This window comes from Bombina bombina, chromosome 9 (assembly GCF_027579735.1).
Source record: "Bombina bombina isolate aBomBom1 chromosome 9, aBomBom1.pri, whole genome shotgun sequence".
NCBI lineage: Eukaryota > Metazoa > Chordata > Amphibia > Anura > Bombinatoridae > Bombina > Bombina bombina.
Window position 1 is genome coordinate 261,713,405 of NC_069507.1, and position 21,410 is coordinate 261,734,814.

The following is a 21,410-nucleotide window of genomic DNA, read 5'->3' on the forward strand; positions in this document are numbered from 1 at the left end:
ACAGACTCTTCTAGGCTCATACAGCCCCCATACAGACTCTTATAGGTTTAAACAGGCTCTTCTAGGCTCATACAGCCCCATGCAGACTCCATACATACTCATAGGTTTAAACAGGCTCTTATAGGCTCATGCAGCCTCCATACAGACTCTTATAGGTTTAAACAGGCTCTTCTAGGCTCATACAGCCCCATGCAGCCTCCATACATACTCATAGGTTTAAACAGGCTCTTATAGGCTAATACAGCCTCCATACAGACTCTTATAGGTTTAAACAGGCTCTTCTAGGCTCATACAGCCCCATGCAGACTCCATACATACTCATAGGTTTAAACAGGCTCTTATAGGCTCATGCAGCCTCCATACAGACTTTTATAGATTTAAACAGACTCTTATAGGCTCATACAGCCCCATGCAGCCTCCATACATACTCATAGGTTTAAATGGGCTCTTATAGGCTCATACAGCCTCCATATAGACTCTTATAGGTTTAAACAGGCTCGTATAGGCTCATGCAGCCTCTATACATACTCTTATAGTTTTAAACAGGCTCTTATAGGCTCATGCAGCCTCCATACAGACTCTTATAGGTTTTAACAGGTTCTTATAGGCTCATACAGCCCAACGCAGCCTCCATACAGACTCTTATAGGGTTAAACAGGCTCTTATAGGCTCATGCAGCCTCCATACAGACTCGTATAGGTTTAAACAGGCTATTATAGGCTCATGCAGCCTCCATACAGACTCTTATAGTTTTAAACAGGCTCTTATAGGCTCATACAGCCTCCATACAGACTCTTATAGATTTAAACAGGCTCTTATAGGCTCATACAGCCTGCATACAAACTCTTATAGGTTTAAACAGGCTTTTATAGGCTCATACAGCCCCATGCAGCCTCCATACAGACTCTTATAGGTTTAAACAGGCTCTTATAGGCTCATACAGCCTCCATACAGACTCTTATAGGTTTAAACAGGGTCTTATAGGCTCATGCAGCCTCCAAACAGACTCTTATAGGGTTAAACAGGCTCTTATAGGCTCATGCAGCCTCCATACAGATTCATATAGGGTTAAACAGGCTCTTATAGGCTCATGCAGCCTCCATACAGACTCTTATAGGTTTAAACAGGCTTTTATAGGCTCATACAGCCCAATGCAGCCTCCATACAGACTCTTATAGGGTTAAACAAACTCTTATAGGCTCATGCAGCCTCATGCATGCTCTTTGAATAGAAACATATTTACAATATATATGAAATGGCAAAAATGCTTCTAGTAAACTTTATCACTGTTTTAGTGTTAATATTTTTCTGTGTATGTGAAGCATAGCTAGATAGTCTCAGTGCACCAGCATTTTAAATACTGCAGCTGCTCAGAGTGCCAGTGGGGCTTGTATCATGTCAGCACATAACACCCCGAGTCGTTACCAGATGGTACAAGCACCTTAAGCCATCTGAGCAAGTGCTGCATTTAGAATGCTGGTGCACGGTGCATATTTAAATACACCTTTGAAACATCTATAAAACTTTTATTAGAAGCATTTTTGCTAATACATTTATATTACAAAAATGCTTCTGTTCAAAACTGAAATACATCCATGTGGATTCCAATTTTTGCTACAATGTCCCTTTAATGTCATCGGCTTTATTTATTCTGTAATGAATACAATCTTTATACTGGTTAACAGTTATTTGCTGCCATTGTCTGTGATACAGATGTTTATGAAAGAAAGCTGATGCACCTCCATGTACCAAAGAAATCACCTTCCACTAAAGATAAAAAATATCTATGCCACTTCCCTCTGGAGTAAAACAAATGTATTTATTATTGGAAACGCAATAAAAAAAACATTTCAAATAATACCTTTATTGCATATGCTTATGATTCTATGAGGCCTATTTAAGAAATGTCTTGCGGACCTGATCCGACAGTGCGGATCAGGTCCGACAGATATCGCTGAATGCGGAGAGCAAAACGCTCTCCTCATTTAACATTGCACCAGCAGCTCACAAGAGCTGCTGGTGCAACGCCGCCCCCTGCAGACTCGCGGCCAATAGGCCACTAGCAGGGGGTGTCAATCAACCCGATCGTACTCAATCGGGTTGAATTCCGGTGATTCCTGTCCGCCTGCTCAGAGCAAGCGGACAGGTTATGGAGCAGCGGTCTTTGTGACCGCTGCTCCATAACTTTTGTTTCTGGCGAGTCTGAAGACTCGCCAGAAACACGGGCCGTCAAGCTCCTTTCGGAGCGTGATAGATAGGCCCCATTGTGTGGTCAAGTATCTTATCATAACCATTTTTTTTCTATTTCTGAGTATTTTGACATCACTTACTTTGTTCTTGAATGTCAGTATAATTGGTTGTCTGTATAAATTTAAAAGTCAGTAAATAAAGTCAAGAGACATTTTATAGACTGTTTAAAATATTTATAATTTTACAGTTTTTCCTAAAATATGAATTCATGTTCATGTAAATTGTAATAGTATATAATGTGAACATAATTAAACAAACTACAAAAACAGTACTTTTCATATTTTAAGGAACATTTTAAAACCATCATCTCTAGTCTGACAGAAACAATTGTCTAACTCCAGATGATTCAGAACTACATTTTCCATGATGCTTGTGAACTCTGAAGTGCAGTAGAGCATGATGGGAAATGTAGTTCTGAAACAACTGGAGTGAAAAGGTTTGCCATCACTGGTCTAGAGAAAAGATAACTTTTTTTCTTATTGAAAAGCAAAAGAGACCTGATTTTAGCCTCATAAACAAATAAATGTATTTTGCTTGTTTATTAAAAAAAATATAAAATAAATATATTTATGGTGGTTTAGAGAATAATGCTGGATATTATATCATGTTTGGATGAAATTTTTCCTGAATATGGCAGCAATTGCATAAACTTAAAATATTTAGGGCCATATCGGACCTTTAGACGTTTAATTGCCCCGTCTCATTTATGTCATTAACCCCCCCCCCAAAAAAAAAAACCTCTTATTAGATATAATAGACTTCCTGCTCAGTTTCTCTAGGTAACATGGTTGTTCCCTGTAATTGGTCTATGGTTGCCTTTCGGAGGATCTGCCAGGCTCTACTTGATCTCCTCTTTGCCGGTGAGTCAGGCCCAACCTTGGGTTCAGTTCTGTCTAATATGGATTCCTTTACTGTTGTGTTTATATTTTTGGATATTTTCTGTTGATCCTGACATATCTTCTTTTGATGGAATGTTGGTGTCATCTTCTGGGTATCTTGGGTCTCCTCCACACTAGAGAAATGAACATCAAATGACAATGCATTTTAATAAGCAAAGCAAGATACAATATTTCTGAAATGTATAAAATTCACTTTAAATCGATAGAAAAATTATCTGAAATAAAATAGAATTATTTATTTGACAAATATAAAAATATACAGGGAATGTATTTTGGTGCAAGAGTGTCAAGATCAATATAATTACTAGACATGTTCATTCGTTTCATTACAAATGCAAACTTTGGTTTTCAAGAAACAAATATCCAAATGAATCCAACATAAAATTTAAAGAAAAATGAATGAATAATGACAAATTTCTTTTAAATAGTTAAAATATCTTTAGTGCGCTCAAGAGCTGCTCTAATGCCGCCCACTTCTTCACAGAGCCCCGTTTCTGCTAATAGGAGGCTTAGCGAGGTAACTCCCAGGGCCTGCACTAAAGGAGAAGAAAAAAAAAAAAAACATACAATACCCCCCCCCAACATTACAACCCACCACCCACATACCCCTAATCTAACCCAAACCCCCTTAAATAAACCTAACTCTAAGCCCCTGAAGATCTCCCTACCTTATCTTCACCACGCCGGGTATCACCGATCCGTCCAGAAGAGGCTCCGAAATCTTCATCCAAGCCCAAGCGGGGGCTGAAGAGGTCCATCATCGGGCTGAAGAGGTCCATCATCCGGCTGAAGTCTTGATCCAAGCGGGGGCTGAAGAGATCCATCATCCGGCTGAAGTCTTGATCCAAGCGGGGGCTGAAGAGATCCATCATCCGGCTGAAGTCTTCTATCAAGCGGCATCTTCAATCTTCTTTCTTCCGGATCCATCTTCATCCCGCCGACGCGGAACATCCATCCTGGCCGACGACTTCCCGATGAATAACGGTTCCTTTAAGGGACGTCATCCAAGATGGCGTCCCTCGAATTCTGATTGGCTGATAGGATTCTATCAGCCAATCGGAATTAATGTAGGAAAATTCTGATTGGCTGATGGAATCAGCCAATCAGATTCAAGTTCAGTCCGATTGGCTGATCCTATCGGCCAATCGGAATTCGAGGGACGCCAGCTTGGATGACGTCCCTTAAAGGAATCGTCATTCGTCGGGAAGTCGTCGGCCAGGATGGATGTTCCGCATCTGCGGGATGAAGATGGATCCGGAAGAAAGAAGATTGATGGTGCCACTTGATAGAAGACTTCAGCTGGATGATGGATCTCTTCAGCCCCCGCTTGGATCAAGACTTCAGCCGGATGATGGATCTCTTCAGCCCCCGCTTGGATCAAGACTTCAGCCGGATGATGGACCTCTTCAGCCCCCGCTTGGGTTTGGATGAAGATTTCGGAGCCTCTTCTGGACGGATCGGTGATACCCGGCGTGGTGAAGATAAGGTAGGGAGATCTTCAGGGGCTTAGTGTTAGGTTTATTTAAGGGGGGTTTGGGTTGGATTAGGGGTATGTGGGTGGTGGGTTGTAATGTTGGGGGGGGGGGTATTGTATGTTTTTTTTTACAGGAAAAAGAGCAGAATTCTTTGGGGCATGCCCCGCAAAAGGCCCTTTTAAGGGCTGGTAAGGTAAAAGAGCTTTTCTATTTTTATTTTAGAATAGGGTAGGGCATTTTTTTTATTTTGGGGGGCTTTGTTATTTTATTAGGGGGCTTAGAGTAGGTGTGATTAGCTTAAAATTGTTGGAATATTTTTATAATGTTTGTAAATTATTTTTTTATTTTTTGTACTTTAGTTAGTTTATTTAATTGTATTTATTTGTAGGTATTTGTATGTAATTAATTTATTGACGCGTGTAGTGTTAGGTTTAATTGTAACTTAGGTTAGCATTTATTTTACAGGTAATTTTGTAATTATTTTAACTAGGTAGCTATTAAATAGTTATTAACTATTTAATAGCTATTGTACCTGGTTAAAATAAATACAAAGTTACCTGTAAAATAAATATTAATCCTAAAATAGCTACAATATAATTATAATTTATATTGTAGCTATATTAGGGTTTATTTTACTGGTAAGTATTTAGCTTTAAATAGGAATAATTTATTTAATAAGAAATAATTTATTTTGTTAGATAAAAATTATATTTAACTTAGGGGGGTGTTAGTGTTAGGGTTAGACTTAGCTTTAGGGGTTAATAAATTTATTAGAGTAGCGGTGAGGTCCGGTCGCAGATTAGGGGTTAATACTTGAAGTTAGGTGTTGGTGATGTTAGGGAGGGCAGATTAGGGGTTAATGCTATTTATTATAGGGTTATTGAGGTGGGAGTGAGGCTGATTAGGGGTTAATAACTTTATTATAGTAGCGATGAGGTCCGGTCGGCAGATTAGGGGTTAATAATTGTAGGTAGGTGTCCGCGACGTTGGGGGCGGCAGATTAGGGGTTAATAAATATAATATAATGGTCGGCGGTGTTAGGGGCAGCAGATTAGGGGTACATAGGGATAATGTAGGTTGCGGCGGTGTACGGAGCGGCAGATTAGGGGTTAATAATAATATGCAGGGGTCAGCGATAGCGGGGGTTGCAGATTAGGGGTTAATAAGTGTAAGATAAGGGGTGTTTAGACTCGGGGTACATGTTAGGGTTTTAGGTGCAGACTTAGGAAGTGTTTCCCCTTAGGAAACAATGGGGCTGCGTTAGGAGCTGAACGCTGCTTTTTTGCAGGTGTTCGATTTTTTTCAAGCTCAAACGGCCCCATTGTTTCCTATGGGGGAATCGTGCACAAGCATATTTTTTAAGCTGGCCGCGTCCGTAAGCACCGCTGGTATTTAGAGTTGCAGTGGCTGTAAATTATGCTCTACGCTCCCTTTTTGGAGCCTAACGCAGCCCTTCTGTGAACTCTAAATACCAGCGGTATTTAAAAGGTGCAGGGGGAAAAAACATGCATAGCTAACGCACCCCTTTGGCCGCAGAACTCTAAATCTAGCGGTCTGTTTGCTGTGGCATTTATCATTGCACAAGCATTTCTAGTGAAATGCTTGTGCAATGCCGCCCCCTGCATATTCGCGACCAATCGGCCGCTAGCAGGGGGTGTCAATCCACCCGATCTCGTATCAGATCGGGCTGATTGTTGTCCACCGCCTCAGAGGTGGCAGACGAGTTAAGGAGCAGCAGTCTTATGACCGCTGCTTCTTAAGTTACATTTCCGGCGAGTCGGAATGTACGGGGGTAGATAGCAGCATCTGCTGCTTCGTAAATCTACCCCTTTAAGATTCCGATTTCCTTCTGCTCTTTTTCTTGGTCTCCTTTCTGTAAACTTAGCTTTCTTCCATAAAAACACGAGGAGGTAGGCTCAGGAGCTTGTGTACAAGTGCATTTATTAATAGTAGAAAAATCAAAAGCTTTTTTTTTTCTTATTGTACGCTCAGAACCATGAAAGTTACATTTTGTATTGATGCTTTTTTATTTTCAATCTATATACGTCTAGAAATATCTCTAAAAAGATAACAATAACGATGTTCTTTTGCAGAGTTCATAGATATTGATTGGAACAGAGTTCATGAAGGGAGAATGTTTATAATACGGTGTATTTATCAAATGACAAAAGTTCTAGAAGTGTTTCTCAGCCGATTTAAAGAACCAGACAGTAATCATCCGCTAAGAGGTGCCTAACAAATGTTAGAAATTTTAGTTTGAAATATAATTATCTCACTATGCAGATTCTTGATGTGAAGGAGAGAATCCTACATTACTATATAAAGTAAAAAAATATATATATTTTGTATGATTTTTCTCCATGCCGGCAAGCTTAGCAGTCCTAAGTGAGACCCCTCAATAATACTATGGTACACACAAGTTGCTGTTTTGTAGGTGAAATAATTGCTCACATATATCACCTCAGACTCAGAGGGATGCAATGTAATCAAATGTGCACATCAATCTAAATATGGTTTTAATTCTTACTTTGTAGATATTAAAAAATGGCACAAATATTAAAGACGCTGTAGCGTATCATGTCCGACAGACATCGCTGAATGCCGACAGCTTATGCTATTGGCATTTAACATTGCACAAGCAGTTCTGGTGAACTGCTTGTGCAATGCCGCCCCCTGCAGATTTGCGGCCGCTAGCAGGGGTGTCAATCAACCTGATCATACATGATTGATTGCAGACCGCAGCCTCAGATGTGGCGGACCAGTTATGGAGCAGCGGTCTTAAGACCGCTGCTTCATAAGTGCTCTTTCTGGCGAGCCTGAAGGCTCACGCGGAAACAGGGGCATCAGGGGCCATTAAACTGCCTTATGCATGGGATGTAGCCACAAAGTTATAAAAGACAGTTTCAAACACAAATTATAGCTAAATTAATAATATAAAACACTTCATAACAGATACATTTAAACTCACCATAAATACCATTGGTTTCCTAGACCATATTTTGACCCACATATTCCTTGACGGTGCCAGAACCATCGTGGCAGTTTGCTTTCCAACATAACTGTAATTGCTGCCAGCTATAAAGAGAAATACAGAATAATATAAAACCCTCTATATAATTAGAGTCTTACGTATGTATTTGTCTGCCTATCTATGTGCTAGATTACGAGTTTTTGTCGGTAAGGCTGTGCGGTGCTAACAAGCCTTTTTTTCTTACCGCTCACTTAAGACAACGCTGGCATTACAAGTTTTCTGCAAGCCGGCGTTAGCCTCAGAAAAGTGAGTGTTGAGCAAAATTTAGCTCCACATCTCACTGTAATACCAGCGTTGCTTACGGTAGCGGTAAACTGGCTGAGCGTGCTCGTGCACGATTTCCCCATAGGAAACAATGGGGCAGAATCGGCTGGAAAAAAGCAGCGTTCAGCTCCTGACATTCTATTGGCTGATTGGAACAGCCAATAGAATGCGAGGTCAATCCTATTGGCTGATTGGATCAGCCAATCGGATTGAACTTCAATCCGATTGCCTGATTGCGTCAGCCAATAGGATTTTTCCTACCTTAATTCCGATTGGCTCATAGGATTCTATCAGCCAATCAGAATTCAAAGGACGCCATATTGGATGACGTCACTTAAAGGAACCTTCATTCAGTCATTGGCCGTCGTTTGAAGAGGATGCTCTGCGTCGGATGTCTTGAAGATGGACCCGCTCCGCTCCGGAAGGATGAAGATAGAAGATGCCGCCTGGATAAAGGCTTCTGCTGTCTGGAGGAGCTCTTCTGCCCCGATCAGATGAAGACTTCTACCCCTCTGGAGGACCACTTGTGCCCGGCTGGGTGAAGACGGCTCAAGGTAGGGTGATCTTCAGGGGGTTAGTGTTAGTTTTTTTTAAGGGGGGATTGGGTGGGTTTTAGAGTAAAGTTGGGTGTGTGGGTGGTGGCTTGTAATGTTGGGGGGGTATTGTATTTTTTTTTACAGGTGAAAGAGCTGATTACTTTGGGGCAATGCCCAGTAAAAGGCCCTTTTAAGGGCTATTTGTAATTTAGTATAGGGTAGGGAATTTTATTATTTTGGGGGGACTTAGATTAGGTGTAAGTAGTTTAAAAATTTGTAATTTCTTTTTTATTTTCTGTAATTTAGTGGGTTTTTTTCGCAATTTAGTTTATTTAATTTAATTGTAATTAATTGTAGTTAGTTTAGGTAATTAATTTAATTATAGAGTAGTGTTAGGTGTAATTGTAACTTAGGTTAGGGTTTATTTTACAGGTAAATTTGTCTTTATTTTAACTAGGTAGTTATTAAATAGTTAATAACTATTTAATAACTATTCTACCTAGTGAAAATAAATACAAAGTTGCCTGTAAAATAAAAATAAACCCTAAGATGGCTACAATGTAATTATTAGTTATATTTTAGCTAGCTTAGAGTTTATTTTACAGGTAAGTATTTAGTTTTAAATAGGAATAATTTATTTAATTTTAGTAATTTTATTTCATTTTATTTAAATTATATTTAAGTTAGGGTGGGGTTAGGGTTAGGGTTAGACTTAGGTTTAGGAGTTAATACATTTAGTATAGTGTCTGCGACGTTGGGGGCGGCAGATTAGGGGTTAATAAATGTAGGTAGGTGTCGGCGATGTTAGGGACAACAGATTAGGGGCTAATACAATTTAACTAGTGTTTGCGAGGCAGGAGTGCGGCGGTTTAGGGGTTAATACATTTATTAAAGTGACAGCGATGTCCGGTCGGCAGATTAGGGGTTAAAAAATGTTGTTATAGTGTTTGCGATGTGGTGGGGAGGCTCGGTTTAGGGGTTAATAGGTAGTTTATGGGTGTTAGTGTACTTTTTAGCACTTTAAGTTAAGAGCTTTATGTTCCGGCGTTAGCCCATAAAACTCTTAACTACTGACTTTTAAATGCGGTAGGAGTCTTGGAGGTAGAGGGTGTACCGCTCACTTTTTCCAAGACTTGTAATACCGGCGTTAGGCAAATCCAATTAAAAAGATAGGATACACAATTGACGTAAGGGAATTTGGGGTATGCTAAAATCGCGGAAAAAAAGTTATCGGTACAACTGTACCTGCCAGACTCGTAATACCAGCGGGCGTTAAAAAGCAGCATTAGGATCCCTTAACGGTGCTTTTTAAGGCTAATGCCAAACTCGTAATCTAGGCGTATATGTTTGTCTGTCTATATCTATCTATCTATCTATTTATCTATTCTTTCTTTGTCTATCTAATGCACTTATTTTCAAACCTGTCGTCACGCCCCCCCCCCCCAAGAGGTCAGGTTTTCAGTATTACCTTGGATGAGAGCAGGTCGAATAATCATGTTTACTAATCAGCTGATTATTTCACCTGTGCTCTAGTCCAGCTTAAACAAGCAATATATATAACATGTATTGGTTTTATTATACTGCTGGGCATTAAGCTTTCTTTGTGTGACAAACTTCTATGCGTTATTGCTACCAGTACAAAAAGTTAAAGACAAAGTCTAGACTCAATACATAATATTGTTACATACCGGAGACGCACCCTGCAACTGGTCCCACAACTATAAGCTGCAAGAAGTACATGAAACATTCATTGTTTGTTATGAGCCGAAAATGGACACCAAGGTCCACCCACTTATTTTAGTACGTTAAGTTTGTCCAATCACTATCCACTTGTGTATAAATTTTCCTGCTCTCACACGCTGATTTGTGAAATTAAATATGAAAAAGCTAACTGAAAAATATTACACGTGCGCTGCTAAACTGTAATACAAGGAAACAGCTAACTGCGTGCGCTGCTAAACTGTAATACAAGGAAACAGCTAACTGAATAATATTACACGTGCGCTGCTAAACTGTCATACAAGAAAACATCTAACTGAATAATATTACACGTGTGCTGCTAAACTGTCATACAAGGAAACAGCTAACTGAATAATATTACACGTGCGCTGCTAAACTGTCATACAAGAAAACATCTAACTGAATAATATTACACGTGTGCTGCTAAACTGTCATACAAGGAAACAGCTAACTGAATAATATTACACGTGCGCTGCTAAACTGTCATACAAGGAAACAGCTAACTGAATAATATTACACGTGCGCTGCTAAACTGTCATACAAGGAAACAGCTAACTGAATAATATTACACGTGCACTGCTAAACTGTCATACAAGGAAACGGCTAGCTGAATAATATTGCACGTACGCTGCTAAACTGTCATACAAGGAAACGGCTAACTGAATAATATTACATGTGCACTGCTAAACTGTCATACAAGAAAACAGCTAACTAAATAATATTACACGTGCACTGCTAAACTCTCATACATGAAAACAGCTAACTGAATAATATTACACATGCCCTGCTAAACTGTCATACAAGGAAACAGCTAACTGAATAATATTACACGTGCGCTGCTAAACTGTCATACAAGGAAACAGCTAGCTGACTAATATTACACGTGCGCTGCTAAACTGTCATACAAGGAAACAGCTAGCTGAATAATATTACACGTGCGCTGCTAAACTGTCATACAAGGAAACAGCTAACTGAATAATATTACACGGGCACTGCTAAACTGTCATACAAGGAAACAGCTAACTGAATAATATTACACGTGCACTGCTAAACTGTCATACAAGGAAACAGCTAACTGAATAATATTACACGTGCACTGCTAAACTGTCATACAAGGAAACAGCTAACTGAATAATATTACGCGTGCACTGCTAAACTGTGATACAAGAAAACAGCTAACTGAATAATATTACGCATGCACTGCTAAACTGTGATACAAGAAAACAGCTAACTGAATAATATTACACGTGCACTGCTAAACTGTGATACAAGAAAACAGCTAACTGAATAATATTACGCGTGCACTGCTAAACTGTGATACAAGAAAACAGCTAACTGAATAATATTACGCGTGCACTGCTAAACTGTGATACAAGAAAACAGCTAACTGAATAATATTACGTGTGCACTGCTAAACTGTGATACAAGAAAACAGCTAACTGAATAATATTACGTGTGCACTGCTAAACTGTGATACAAGAAAACAGCTAACTGAATAATATTACACGTGCACTGCTAAACTGTGATACAAGAAAACAGCTAACTGAATAATATTACGCGTGCACTGCTAAACTGTCATACAAGGAAACAGCTAACTGAATAATATTACGCGTGCACTGCTAAACTGTGATACAAGAAAACAGCTAACTGAATAATATTACGCGTGCACTGCTAAACTGTGATACAAGAAAACAGCTAACTGAATAATATTACGCGTGCACTGCTAAACTGTGATACAAGAAAACAGCTAACTGAATAATATTACACGTGCACTGCTAAACTGTCATACAAGAAAACAGCTAACTGAATAATATTACATGTGCACTGCTAAACTGTTATACAAGAAAACAACTAACTGGACAAGAAGAACGCTGTGGGCGGAGCTTAGTGGCCATTTTCAGTTGCTAACAAACAATGATTATTTAAACGTTTCATGAACTTCTTACAAGATTATAGATAACTCATCACAAGATGCTTGCCTGTTATGTAACAATAAGTAATAAACAATACCTATTGAGTCTAGACTGTCCCTTTATGCTTTGAATATGCTCTACTGCTAAATTGAGATTTTTGTTGGTGGAACAGCATCATATTTGATCAAATTCAGCACAACCTGTCAGTCATTCGATCTCTGGAGAAGTTTTTGTTATCACACATGACATTTACCAGATTAAGGGTAAGTAAAGCCCATTCTGTAACTTTATTCATTTAAAATTTCAACCAAGAACCCACTAGTATTTTGTATTAACTTTCCGTTGATCACCAATACAAACTTGTCACATGAAATGATATTTAAGTATTTTAACGTCACTAACCTGAGCCCTCCATATGTCATCCCTCTCCTGTGCCACCCGCCAGTGGGTGTCGCCCATCATGGCAATGAACAGGTTCAGCATCAAAAGGTTTGAGATCAGAGTGAAGGGAAAATAAATTACTCCAAACATATAAGGAAGGTCCACATCATAGTTTGCTGGAGAGTTGATGACATTGATAAATAGTTGATATGTGCTGTAGAGAGACATGGGGTAGCTATAAAATATCCCCATATGTTTGGGGTTTTCTGTTTGAAATATGACAAAGAAAGCTGGAAATAGAAACAAAATAATCTTTGTAAACAGCATGTAGGGTGTAAATGATCTATTTTTATTGTCTTGTGTTATTCTATTTGTTTTGGGAGCTCATATAAATTATCATGTGTTACATAAACTAGGGACAACCGGTACCAACTAAAAGCAGAATTTATATGTACCTATCTCTTCAGGAAATATTCAAATTGCTTTAATAAGGGTTAGATTATGAGTGGATAGCTAATTATTGATCCCTCTTGTGCGCTAACTGAGTTTGACTTTGGCTTCTTGATAGCATCGGGTAACATACATATTGCAAGTTGAAAGTAAAATGTTTTTTGCTCGTGCGCTAAGCAGATGTGCACAAAAAAGCTGAAATTACAATATAGAGACCACAATAACTTATTCTCTTTTGACTTCAATGGAGTGCGTAAAGGGAAAAAAAACCCCAAGTCTTGCAAATCCAATGCCATTTTCTCAAGTGCGCTAACCTGACATTAAATATTAATAGTTCACATAGAAGAATATGTTCTATTTATTCATAAATACACATTTCTATATATAGTGGTATATTTGTAAAATATATAGCTGTACCTATATGAAAATATAGAGGTATAGAAATATACAGAGATATATGGAAATATCTACAAATACATATTCTCCTATGTGAAGAACATTAGAATGTGACATATCTACAGCACATATATAATTAAACACTATTAAATATGAATATTGCATAAATATGGATTTTCAGCTACTTGACTGCAATGGGTTCCAATGCACTTATATGCATACTTAAGTATTTGTGTGTTTATATGTGTATATATGTCGGTAAATACATATATACACATATAAATACATAAGTAAACACATATAAACCTAAATATATACACACATATTTAGACATATGTATATGCATGTATCTCTGTGTTAAAGCCCTTTGCTTGCCTTTTTTCTAACACCAGAGACCTCATATCTTTGAGACCTTATAACTTTTTAAGCAAATTTTTATCCGGTAATTTTTATTCATGTTATGTTGAGAGTATCTGTATTTTTAATGTATTTTTTATGTATTTTGTGCAACTTTTTGGGTCTGAGGTTCTGCTATTCCAAAGCACGTTAAATGTAATTGTGGTTGAGCAAACACATTTACTTTTAATTTGTAATATGCATGCTACTTCTGACACGCGCAAACAGCCTTTTTAAACCTGATATCGATTGCGTGCAACTGTTAGCGTGACATTCGTAATCTTGCTCTAACTGGTAGTAAATGGCTGTGCAGACTACCCTTCAATAGTGTGAATATATGTGCTAGGTATTATTATTTATTAGCATTACATATGGTTTGCCTTTTCCTTTCCTCTGCATAAAGCCAAAGGATACAAAAAAATATTTTACTTCTAATGTTGATTTTATGATATTTATTTTTAAAATGTTTGTTTATGCTTTAGTGTTAATTCCTATTGGCTGTTAGTGAAAACAACTGCTGTTGCATTCATGGATCAGGACAAGGTTTCATGATTTTGAGAAGGATCGCAATATTAACACCATTTATAAATTCAAAACAATTGAGACCTAGGGGCTGGTTTTAAAAAGCCCAGACAGACAGCTTTTGCTTCTGTGAACTTGTCCACCCAGGATTTCACAAGCATCTGTATGTGCAATGCCGCCCTCAGCTCACAATAGCCCAATGGCGAGCGAGTATAGACTGTCAATTACACTGGGCAAATGTGTCTGGGTGATTTTAATCCACCAGCTAAGATCTGGCATAAAGGTTCGGAAGTCTGATGAGTGCTGCTTCTTAACTTTCGGCTGCAGGCTCGCTCATTCGAATGTGCAGCGAAGGGCATCGAAAGCTGATAAATGAAGCCCCAAGATTCTATGCGAGCCGCTAATAATTAAAATCATCAGCATACTCTTGTTGTATTGTAAATGGCAGCCAGTTGGTGACAGCTAGCATGAAGTACTTGCAAGTAGCTTGTTCATGATCTGAAAACTAAAATGGACCATTGAAAATATAGTGAATCTCTACTTTACTCTGCTTTCTATGTCCCTTTAGTGTTTTTAATGTAAAATGTGTAATACACAACTTGATAATTGGATGCTTGTGCCAATAAGTAATCATTGTTTTTATTCTGCATAGTAAAATATCATCTATATAAAGAATTCACTTTACTGTGCAAAATACCATCCAAGATTGTTTACATACCTGTTCCAAACCCAATTATAACAACCATCATAAGCCAGAAGAATCTCAAGAGATCTCCAAACATTATCTAAAAATGAAAGACACAGACCAATTTTAATATTTTAAGTTATATGAAATTATTATATAAAATACGTTACATTTAGAGTTGTCAATATATTAGGTATTTTTTCCCCATTTTCCTTTAAGAATAATTATTTAATGTTCTACTTACTGGGATGAGAACACACTATATATAAATCACAATGTATAATATGAAGATAATCTAATGGGAAATAAATATGGATTCACCAGCAATTTAGTATTGTGTACAATAATAGTCTTCTTCCATCACTTACCTTATGTATCATCACAGAGAAGGGTCCAAACAACTCAAATCCTCTAGCAAAATACATGACATAGCACCAGCCGAGTACCAAAGCCATTGACATAGGTATCGCCTCACCATTAGTGTTTGTAAGTCTCAGAGCCAGGGTAAGCAGGACAAGGGACGAAAAAAAGACTCTATAGAGATGAAATCAAGAAAAGTAGAGATGGAGATGTTTGATGGTTTGGTAAGAAAATATAAAATCAAAAAACAAGAACGAGATATATGAAGCATTAATAATTAAATATATATTTTTTTTAAATTGAAAAATAAAGCACTCACATGATTAGATGATAAAGTCCTCCTGATACTGTGTCTTTAAAAAAGCTAACACTATGGATGCTCATTAATACGGGGATCTATGCAATGAAGAAGATACATGTAATCAAAGATTGTACTTTTTTAGTTGTTATGATTTATTTTTAAATGTATTTGTTTTAACCTCGAGAAGTAACATAGCCAAAGCGCCAATAACAGCGATCAACTCCCCCACAAGACGTAGCTCATCCATCGGTGTGTTGTATGACTCCTGAGAAGAAAATTATGTTGTCTGCTAAATAGAGAATGTAAATAAGGACTACAGAGAGTTTACAGGAGAATTTTTTTTTAAAAAAACTGAAAAATCTTCCTATTAATAAGATGATGTAAAAAATTCAGTGGCTTCACTGGCTTTGGTGTCACCCGGTGGGGTAAGTCATGGTGTCATCTCCCCCAGAAAGCAGACACACACAAAAACACAGGCAAACACCCATACAAACACTCAGACACACTTAAAAATATACTCAGATGCACACACAAACACTCGGAAACACTGAGACACACAAAAACACACAGGCACACACACAAAAACTCAGACACACACTTACAAAATATGTAAACTGCACTGCATTAATTATGAAGCTCATGCCTAGAGCTGCTCCCTGGCTCAGCAGAACATCAAATGAAAGATAAACAGAGCACTCTAAAATAAATCACTGAATAAAAGGTTTAGGCGCGCAAACTATGAAAACTCTGCTCTCTGACTCTGTTCCAAGTCTGTCAGTGCACAGCCCTGGGCCGCATGCCACTGAGCAGTGAGCACAGATAGGCAGGCAGGTTTAGGCTAGCAGCGCAACTTTGCAAGCCCCACAGCATGCCCACAACATTCATAGTGAAATTGGGCAGGGGAGGAGCAAAGTACAAACAAGCAAAAGCAGCCGGGAAAACTTTTTGTTGAAATTGCAGCACTCGCTCAAGGGGCAAAAAAATTGTGTGTCTACAACTTCCCCAGTCCCACTAATGTTCACAAATGCCAGCCTCTAATAAAATAATCTATGCATCTCAACATTGTCACCCCCCGCACCCCCTAGTGACGCCACTGAAAAAATTGAATTTGTAATACAAATAAAATATGTAAAATATTCACCAACAACATAATATAAATATATCTCAGTGGAAAAGTGTATATATGGTGTTAGAAATGTAAAGTACAGGTAGCCCTCAGTTTACGCCGGGGTTAGGTTCCAGAAGGAATGGTTGTAAATCGAAACCGTTGTAAATTGAAACCCAGTTTATAATGTAAGTCAATGGGAAATGAGGGAGATAGGTTCCAGGCCCCTCTCAAAATTGTCATAAGTAACACCTAATACATTTATTTTTAAAGTTTTGAAATGAAGACTTTAAATGCTAAACAGCATTATAAACCTAATAAAATAATCACACAACACAGAATATATAATTAAACTAAGTTAAATGAACAAAAACATTTGCTAAACAGCATTATAAACCTAATACAATTATCACACAACACAGACTTCACTAGCATTTTTCTGCAAATAGTTATTTCTATGCATTCCAATCTGGACTGATTTATAGACAGGAAGATCTTGTTCCTTTGAAATCTGCTCGATAGCTCAGGTCTGGTTAAACTGATTAATTTCAGCTTGCTTGGCTTCGCTGCAACACGAGCAGACAGCTCCACCTACTGGCTATTTTAATCAATGCACTGCTTCTCAATGCTTTTCAATAGCAGTCACATGACTGGAAAAAAAGGTTGTTATTCTGAAACGGTGTAAATTGAACCGTTGTAAAACGAGGGCCACCTGTAAATGGTGGAAAATATTAAAGTTTGTAGGAACAGACATCTTTAGGATAGTAGATATGTGGAACAAAAAAATGGTAAGGATGTAAAATAAGAACATTTTGAAATCACCATTACACAAAGTAAGAGTACTTTTTAAATTGCTTATGGCTAGATTACAAGTTTTGCGTTAAGATGAAAAAGCAGCGTTAACAGGTCCTAACGCTGCTCTTTTACGCCCGCTGCTATTACGAGTCTTGCAGGTTTAGGGGCACCGCACACTTTTTTGGCCTTACCGCAAACCGACTTACGTAAACGTTGTAATCCTTTTTTCTATGGGACTTCAATAGCGCGGGTATTACGAGTCTGTCCTGGAAGGCCAAAAAGTGAGCAGTACACCCTCTATCGCCAAGATTCCTAACGCATTCTAAAGTCAGTAGTTATGAGTTTTATGGTACAACACTGTAGCATAAAACTCATAACTAAAGTGCTAAAAAGTACACTAACACCCATAAACTACCTATTAACCCCTAAACCGATCATCGCAAACACTATAATACATTTTTAACCCCTAATCTGCCCTCCGGACATCACCTACACTATAATAAACATATTAACCCTTAAACCGCTGCACTCCCGCCCTCGCAAACACTAGTTAAATATTATTAACCCATAATCTGCCACCCCTAACATCGCCGCCACCTACATTTTACTTATTAACCCATAATCTTCCGTTCCGGACATCGCCACAACCTACATTATATTTATTAGCCCCTAATCTGCCGCTCCGGATATCACCGCCACTAGAATAAACATATTAACCGCTAAACCGCCGCACTCACGCCTCGCAAACACTAGTTAAATATTATTAACCCCTAATCTGCCGCCCCTAACATCGCCGCCACCTACATTATACTTATTAACCCCTAATCTTCCGCTCCGGACATTGACGCAACCTACATTATACTTATGAACCCCTAATCTGCTGCCCCCAACATCGCTGACACCTTCATTATATTTATTAACCCCTAATCTCCCACCCCCAATGTCGCTGCAACCAACCTACACTTTATTAACCCCTAATTTGCGCCCTCAACATCGCCACCACTATATTAAATGTATTAACCCCTAAATCTAAGTCTAACCCTAACACCCCCTAACTTAAATATAATTTAAATAAATCTAAATAAAATTACTATAATTAACTAAATTATTCCTATTTAAAACTAAATACTTACCTATAAAATAAACCCTAAGCTAGCTACAATATAACTAATAGTTACATTGTAGCTATCTTAGGGTTTATTTTTATTTTACAGGCAACTTTGTATTTATTTTAACTAGGTAGAATATTTACTAAATAGTTATTAACTATTTACTAACTACCTAGCTAAAATAAATACAAATTGACCTGTAAAATAAAACCTAACCTAAGTTACAATAACACCTAACACTACATTACAATTAAATAAATTAAATAAAATTAAATTAGCTAAATCACCAAAAAAAAAAACACATTAAATTACAGAAAACAAAAACAAATTACAGATCTTTAAACTAATTACACCTAATCTAATAGCCCTATCAAAATAACCCCCCATAATAAAAAAAAACCCTAGCCTAAACTAATCTATCAATAGCCCTTAAAAGGGCCTTTTGTGGGGCATTGCCTCAAAGAAATCAGCTCTTTTACCTGTAAAAAAAAAAATAATACTGTTGTTACTTGTTTGTATTTTTTTTTTTACAGGTAAAAGAGCTGATTTATTTGGGGCAATGCCCCACAAAAGTCCCTTTTAAGGGCTATTGATAGTTAAGTTTATTTTTTTTTTTTTTGGGGGGGGGGTTATTTTGATAGGGCTATTAGATTAGGTGTAATTAGTTTAAAGATCTGTAATTTGTTTTTTATTTTCTGCAATTTTTTTGTTATTTAGCTAATTTAATTTAGTTAATTTATTTAATTGTAATGTAGTGTTAGGTGTTATTGTAACTTAGGTTAGGTTTTATTTTACAGGTCAATTTGTATTTATTTTAGCTAGGTAGTTATTAAATAGTTAATAACTATTTAGTAACTATTTAAACTAGTTAAAATAAATACAAACTTGCCTGTAAAATAAAAATAAACCCTAAGATAGCTACAATGTAACTATTAGTTATATTGTAGCTAGCTTAGGGTTTATTTTATAGGTAAGTATTTAGTTTTAAATAGGAATAATTTAGTTAATTATAGTAATTTTATTTAGATTTATTTAAATTATATTTAAGTTAGGGGGTGTTAGGGTTATAGTTATACTTAGATTTAGGGGTTAATACATTTAATATAGTGGCAGAGACGTTGGGGGCAGGAGATTAGGGGTTAATAAATATAATGTAGGAGTCTGCGATGTTGGGGGCAGCAGATTAGGGGTTAATAAGTATAATGTAGGTGGCAGCGGTGTCTGGAGCGGCAGATTAGGGGTTAATATGAATCATGTAGGTGTTGGCGATGTCGGGGGCGGCAGATTAGGGGTTAATAAGTGTAAGATTAGGGGTGTTTAGACTCAGGGTTCATGTTAGGGTGTTAGGTGTAAACATAAAATGTGTTTCCCCATAGGAATCAATGGGGCTGCATTACTGAGATTTACACTGTTTTTTTGCAGGTGTTAGCATTTTTCTCAGCCAGCTCTCCCCATTGATGTTTATGGGGAAATCGTGCACGAGCACGTACAACCAGCTCACCCCACTCTTGAGCAGCACTGGTATTGAAGTGCGGTATGGAGCTCAATTTTGCTCTACGCTCACTTCTCGCCTTTTAACACTGGGCTTGTAAAAACCTTTAATACCAGTGCTGCAGGTAAGTGAGCGGTGAGAAAAACGTGCACGTTAGCACAGCTCATAACACAAAACTCGTAATCTGGCCGTTAGTTTGTAGAAATGAAAATGTAGAAAAAGTGCAACTTCTCCAGTTGTCAATATGGATTTTTTATATTCTTTTGAAAAATTCTGATAAAATTAGGTTGTTTATATTACAGTGGCCACTTTGTTATTGCTGAATTTAGCTTGAAAATTTGTAATGTCCCAGCTGAAGCCTCATGCCAAACATGGCTGGTGAACCAATAGAGAGTAGAATTGGCATAACTGCCAATCACAGCTGTAATTTGCTAAGTACATGTGATGCTTGTTGCTCCAAATAAGGATTATTTTAGTTTTTCCCTTTCAGATGAGATTAACTAAAAAGTTCTGACAGCACAAAAAGGTCCTTCACATAATTCTCTAAGCAGTGTCATCTCTAAATACTACATAAATGAGGGGGATTAATATTCCCCAACAGTTCTACAGGGCCCACTGGTGTTTTGTAGGTTGGGCCAGTGTGTCATGGTTAGAGTTGGTTGTGTTGCAGATGGGAATTGCATGTTGTTGTCAAGGTTTGGTGTGATATGGGCAAGTTTGGTGGAGTTAGGGTATTTCCTGGGAATGGGAAAAGTATGCTCGGTGGGATAAGCACAGATGGGGACGCATGGGGGACCAGACTTTATGGGCAGTCATTTATAACAGAGGAAGTGAGTTGCTAACTGTTACATAGAAGACATTTTAGTAGTACACTTAGCAAAAAATAATAATATATATATATATATATATATATATATGTGTGTGTGTGTATTAGTTTATCTATTTTAATTAAAATTGCTTAAATGAATAATTTTTATCATACCTGAAGGTGTTTTTGTGTAAGTAATGTAATGTCCCTTGGGTTTGTGGAGTTTTTAAATAGGGGTTGAAGAGGTCTATTGGCACAGCATAGAGAGACACAGATCATATACAGCACATAGAGGGCTGCAAGACCACAGAAATAAGGACGACCAAAGCTCTGCCATTTCTCATTGATCAGCTCTTTCACTGGAGAGATGTCCAGTATCCGACGGGCCTGAATTCACATAAAAAGGAAAATAAGCGATTGAATGATGAAAGAAACGAGTTAAAAAGGGAAAATACTTTAAATAGAGAAAGAAATGAATTTTAATACAAACATGGAACAAACA

The 21,410-nt window shown here is 37.7% G+C and overlaps 1 protein-coding gene across 2 annotated transcripts in view; it reads right to left on the reverse strand.

Annotated features, from left to right (window-relative positions):
* Positions 1 to 2,401: 2,401 nt before the first annotated feature.
* Positions 2,402 to 21,410, reverse strand: part of LOC128640301 (transient receptor potential cation channel subfamily V member 6-like) — a 29,976-nt gene continuing 10,967 nt past the window's right edge. For both annotated transcript variants that reach the window (XM_053692794.1, XM_053692793.1), the window contains 8 exons: positions 21,083 to 21,295; positions 15,778 to 15,864; positions 15,618 to 15,694; positions 15,307 to 15,472; positions 14,972 to 15,038; positions 12,511 to 12,779; positions 7,593 to 7,699; positions 2,402 to 3,262 (listed from right to left, as the gene is read on the reverse strand). In XM_053692794.1, the coding sequence (XP_053548769.1) occupies positions 2,995 to 3,262; positions 7,593 to 7,699; positions 12,511 to 12,779; positions 14,972 to 15,038; positions 15,307 to 15,472; positions 15,618 to 15,694; positions 15,778 to 15,864; positions 21,083 to 21,295 (1,254 nt within the window). In that variant the 3' untranslated portion in view covers positions 2,402 to 2,994. The remainder of the gene's footprint in view (positions 3,263 to 7,592; positions 7,700 to 12,510; positions 12,780 to 14,971; positions 15,039 to 15,306; positions 15,473 to 15,617; positions 15,695 to 15,777; positions 15,865 to 21,082; positions 21,296 to 21,410) is intronic.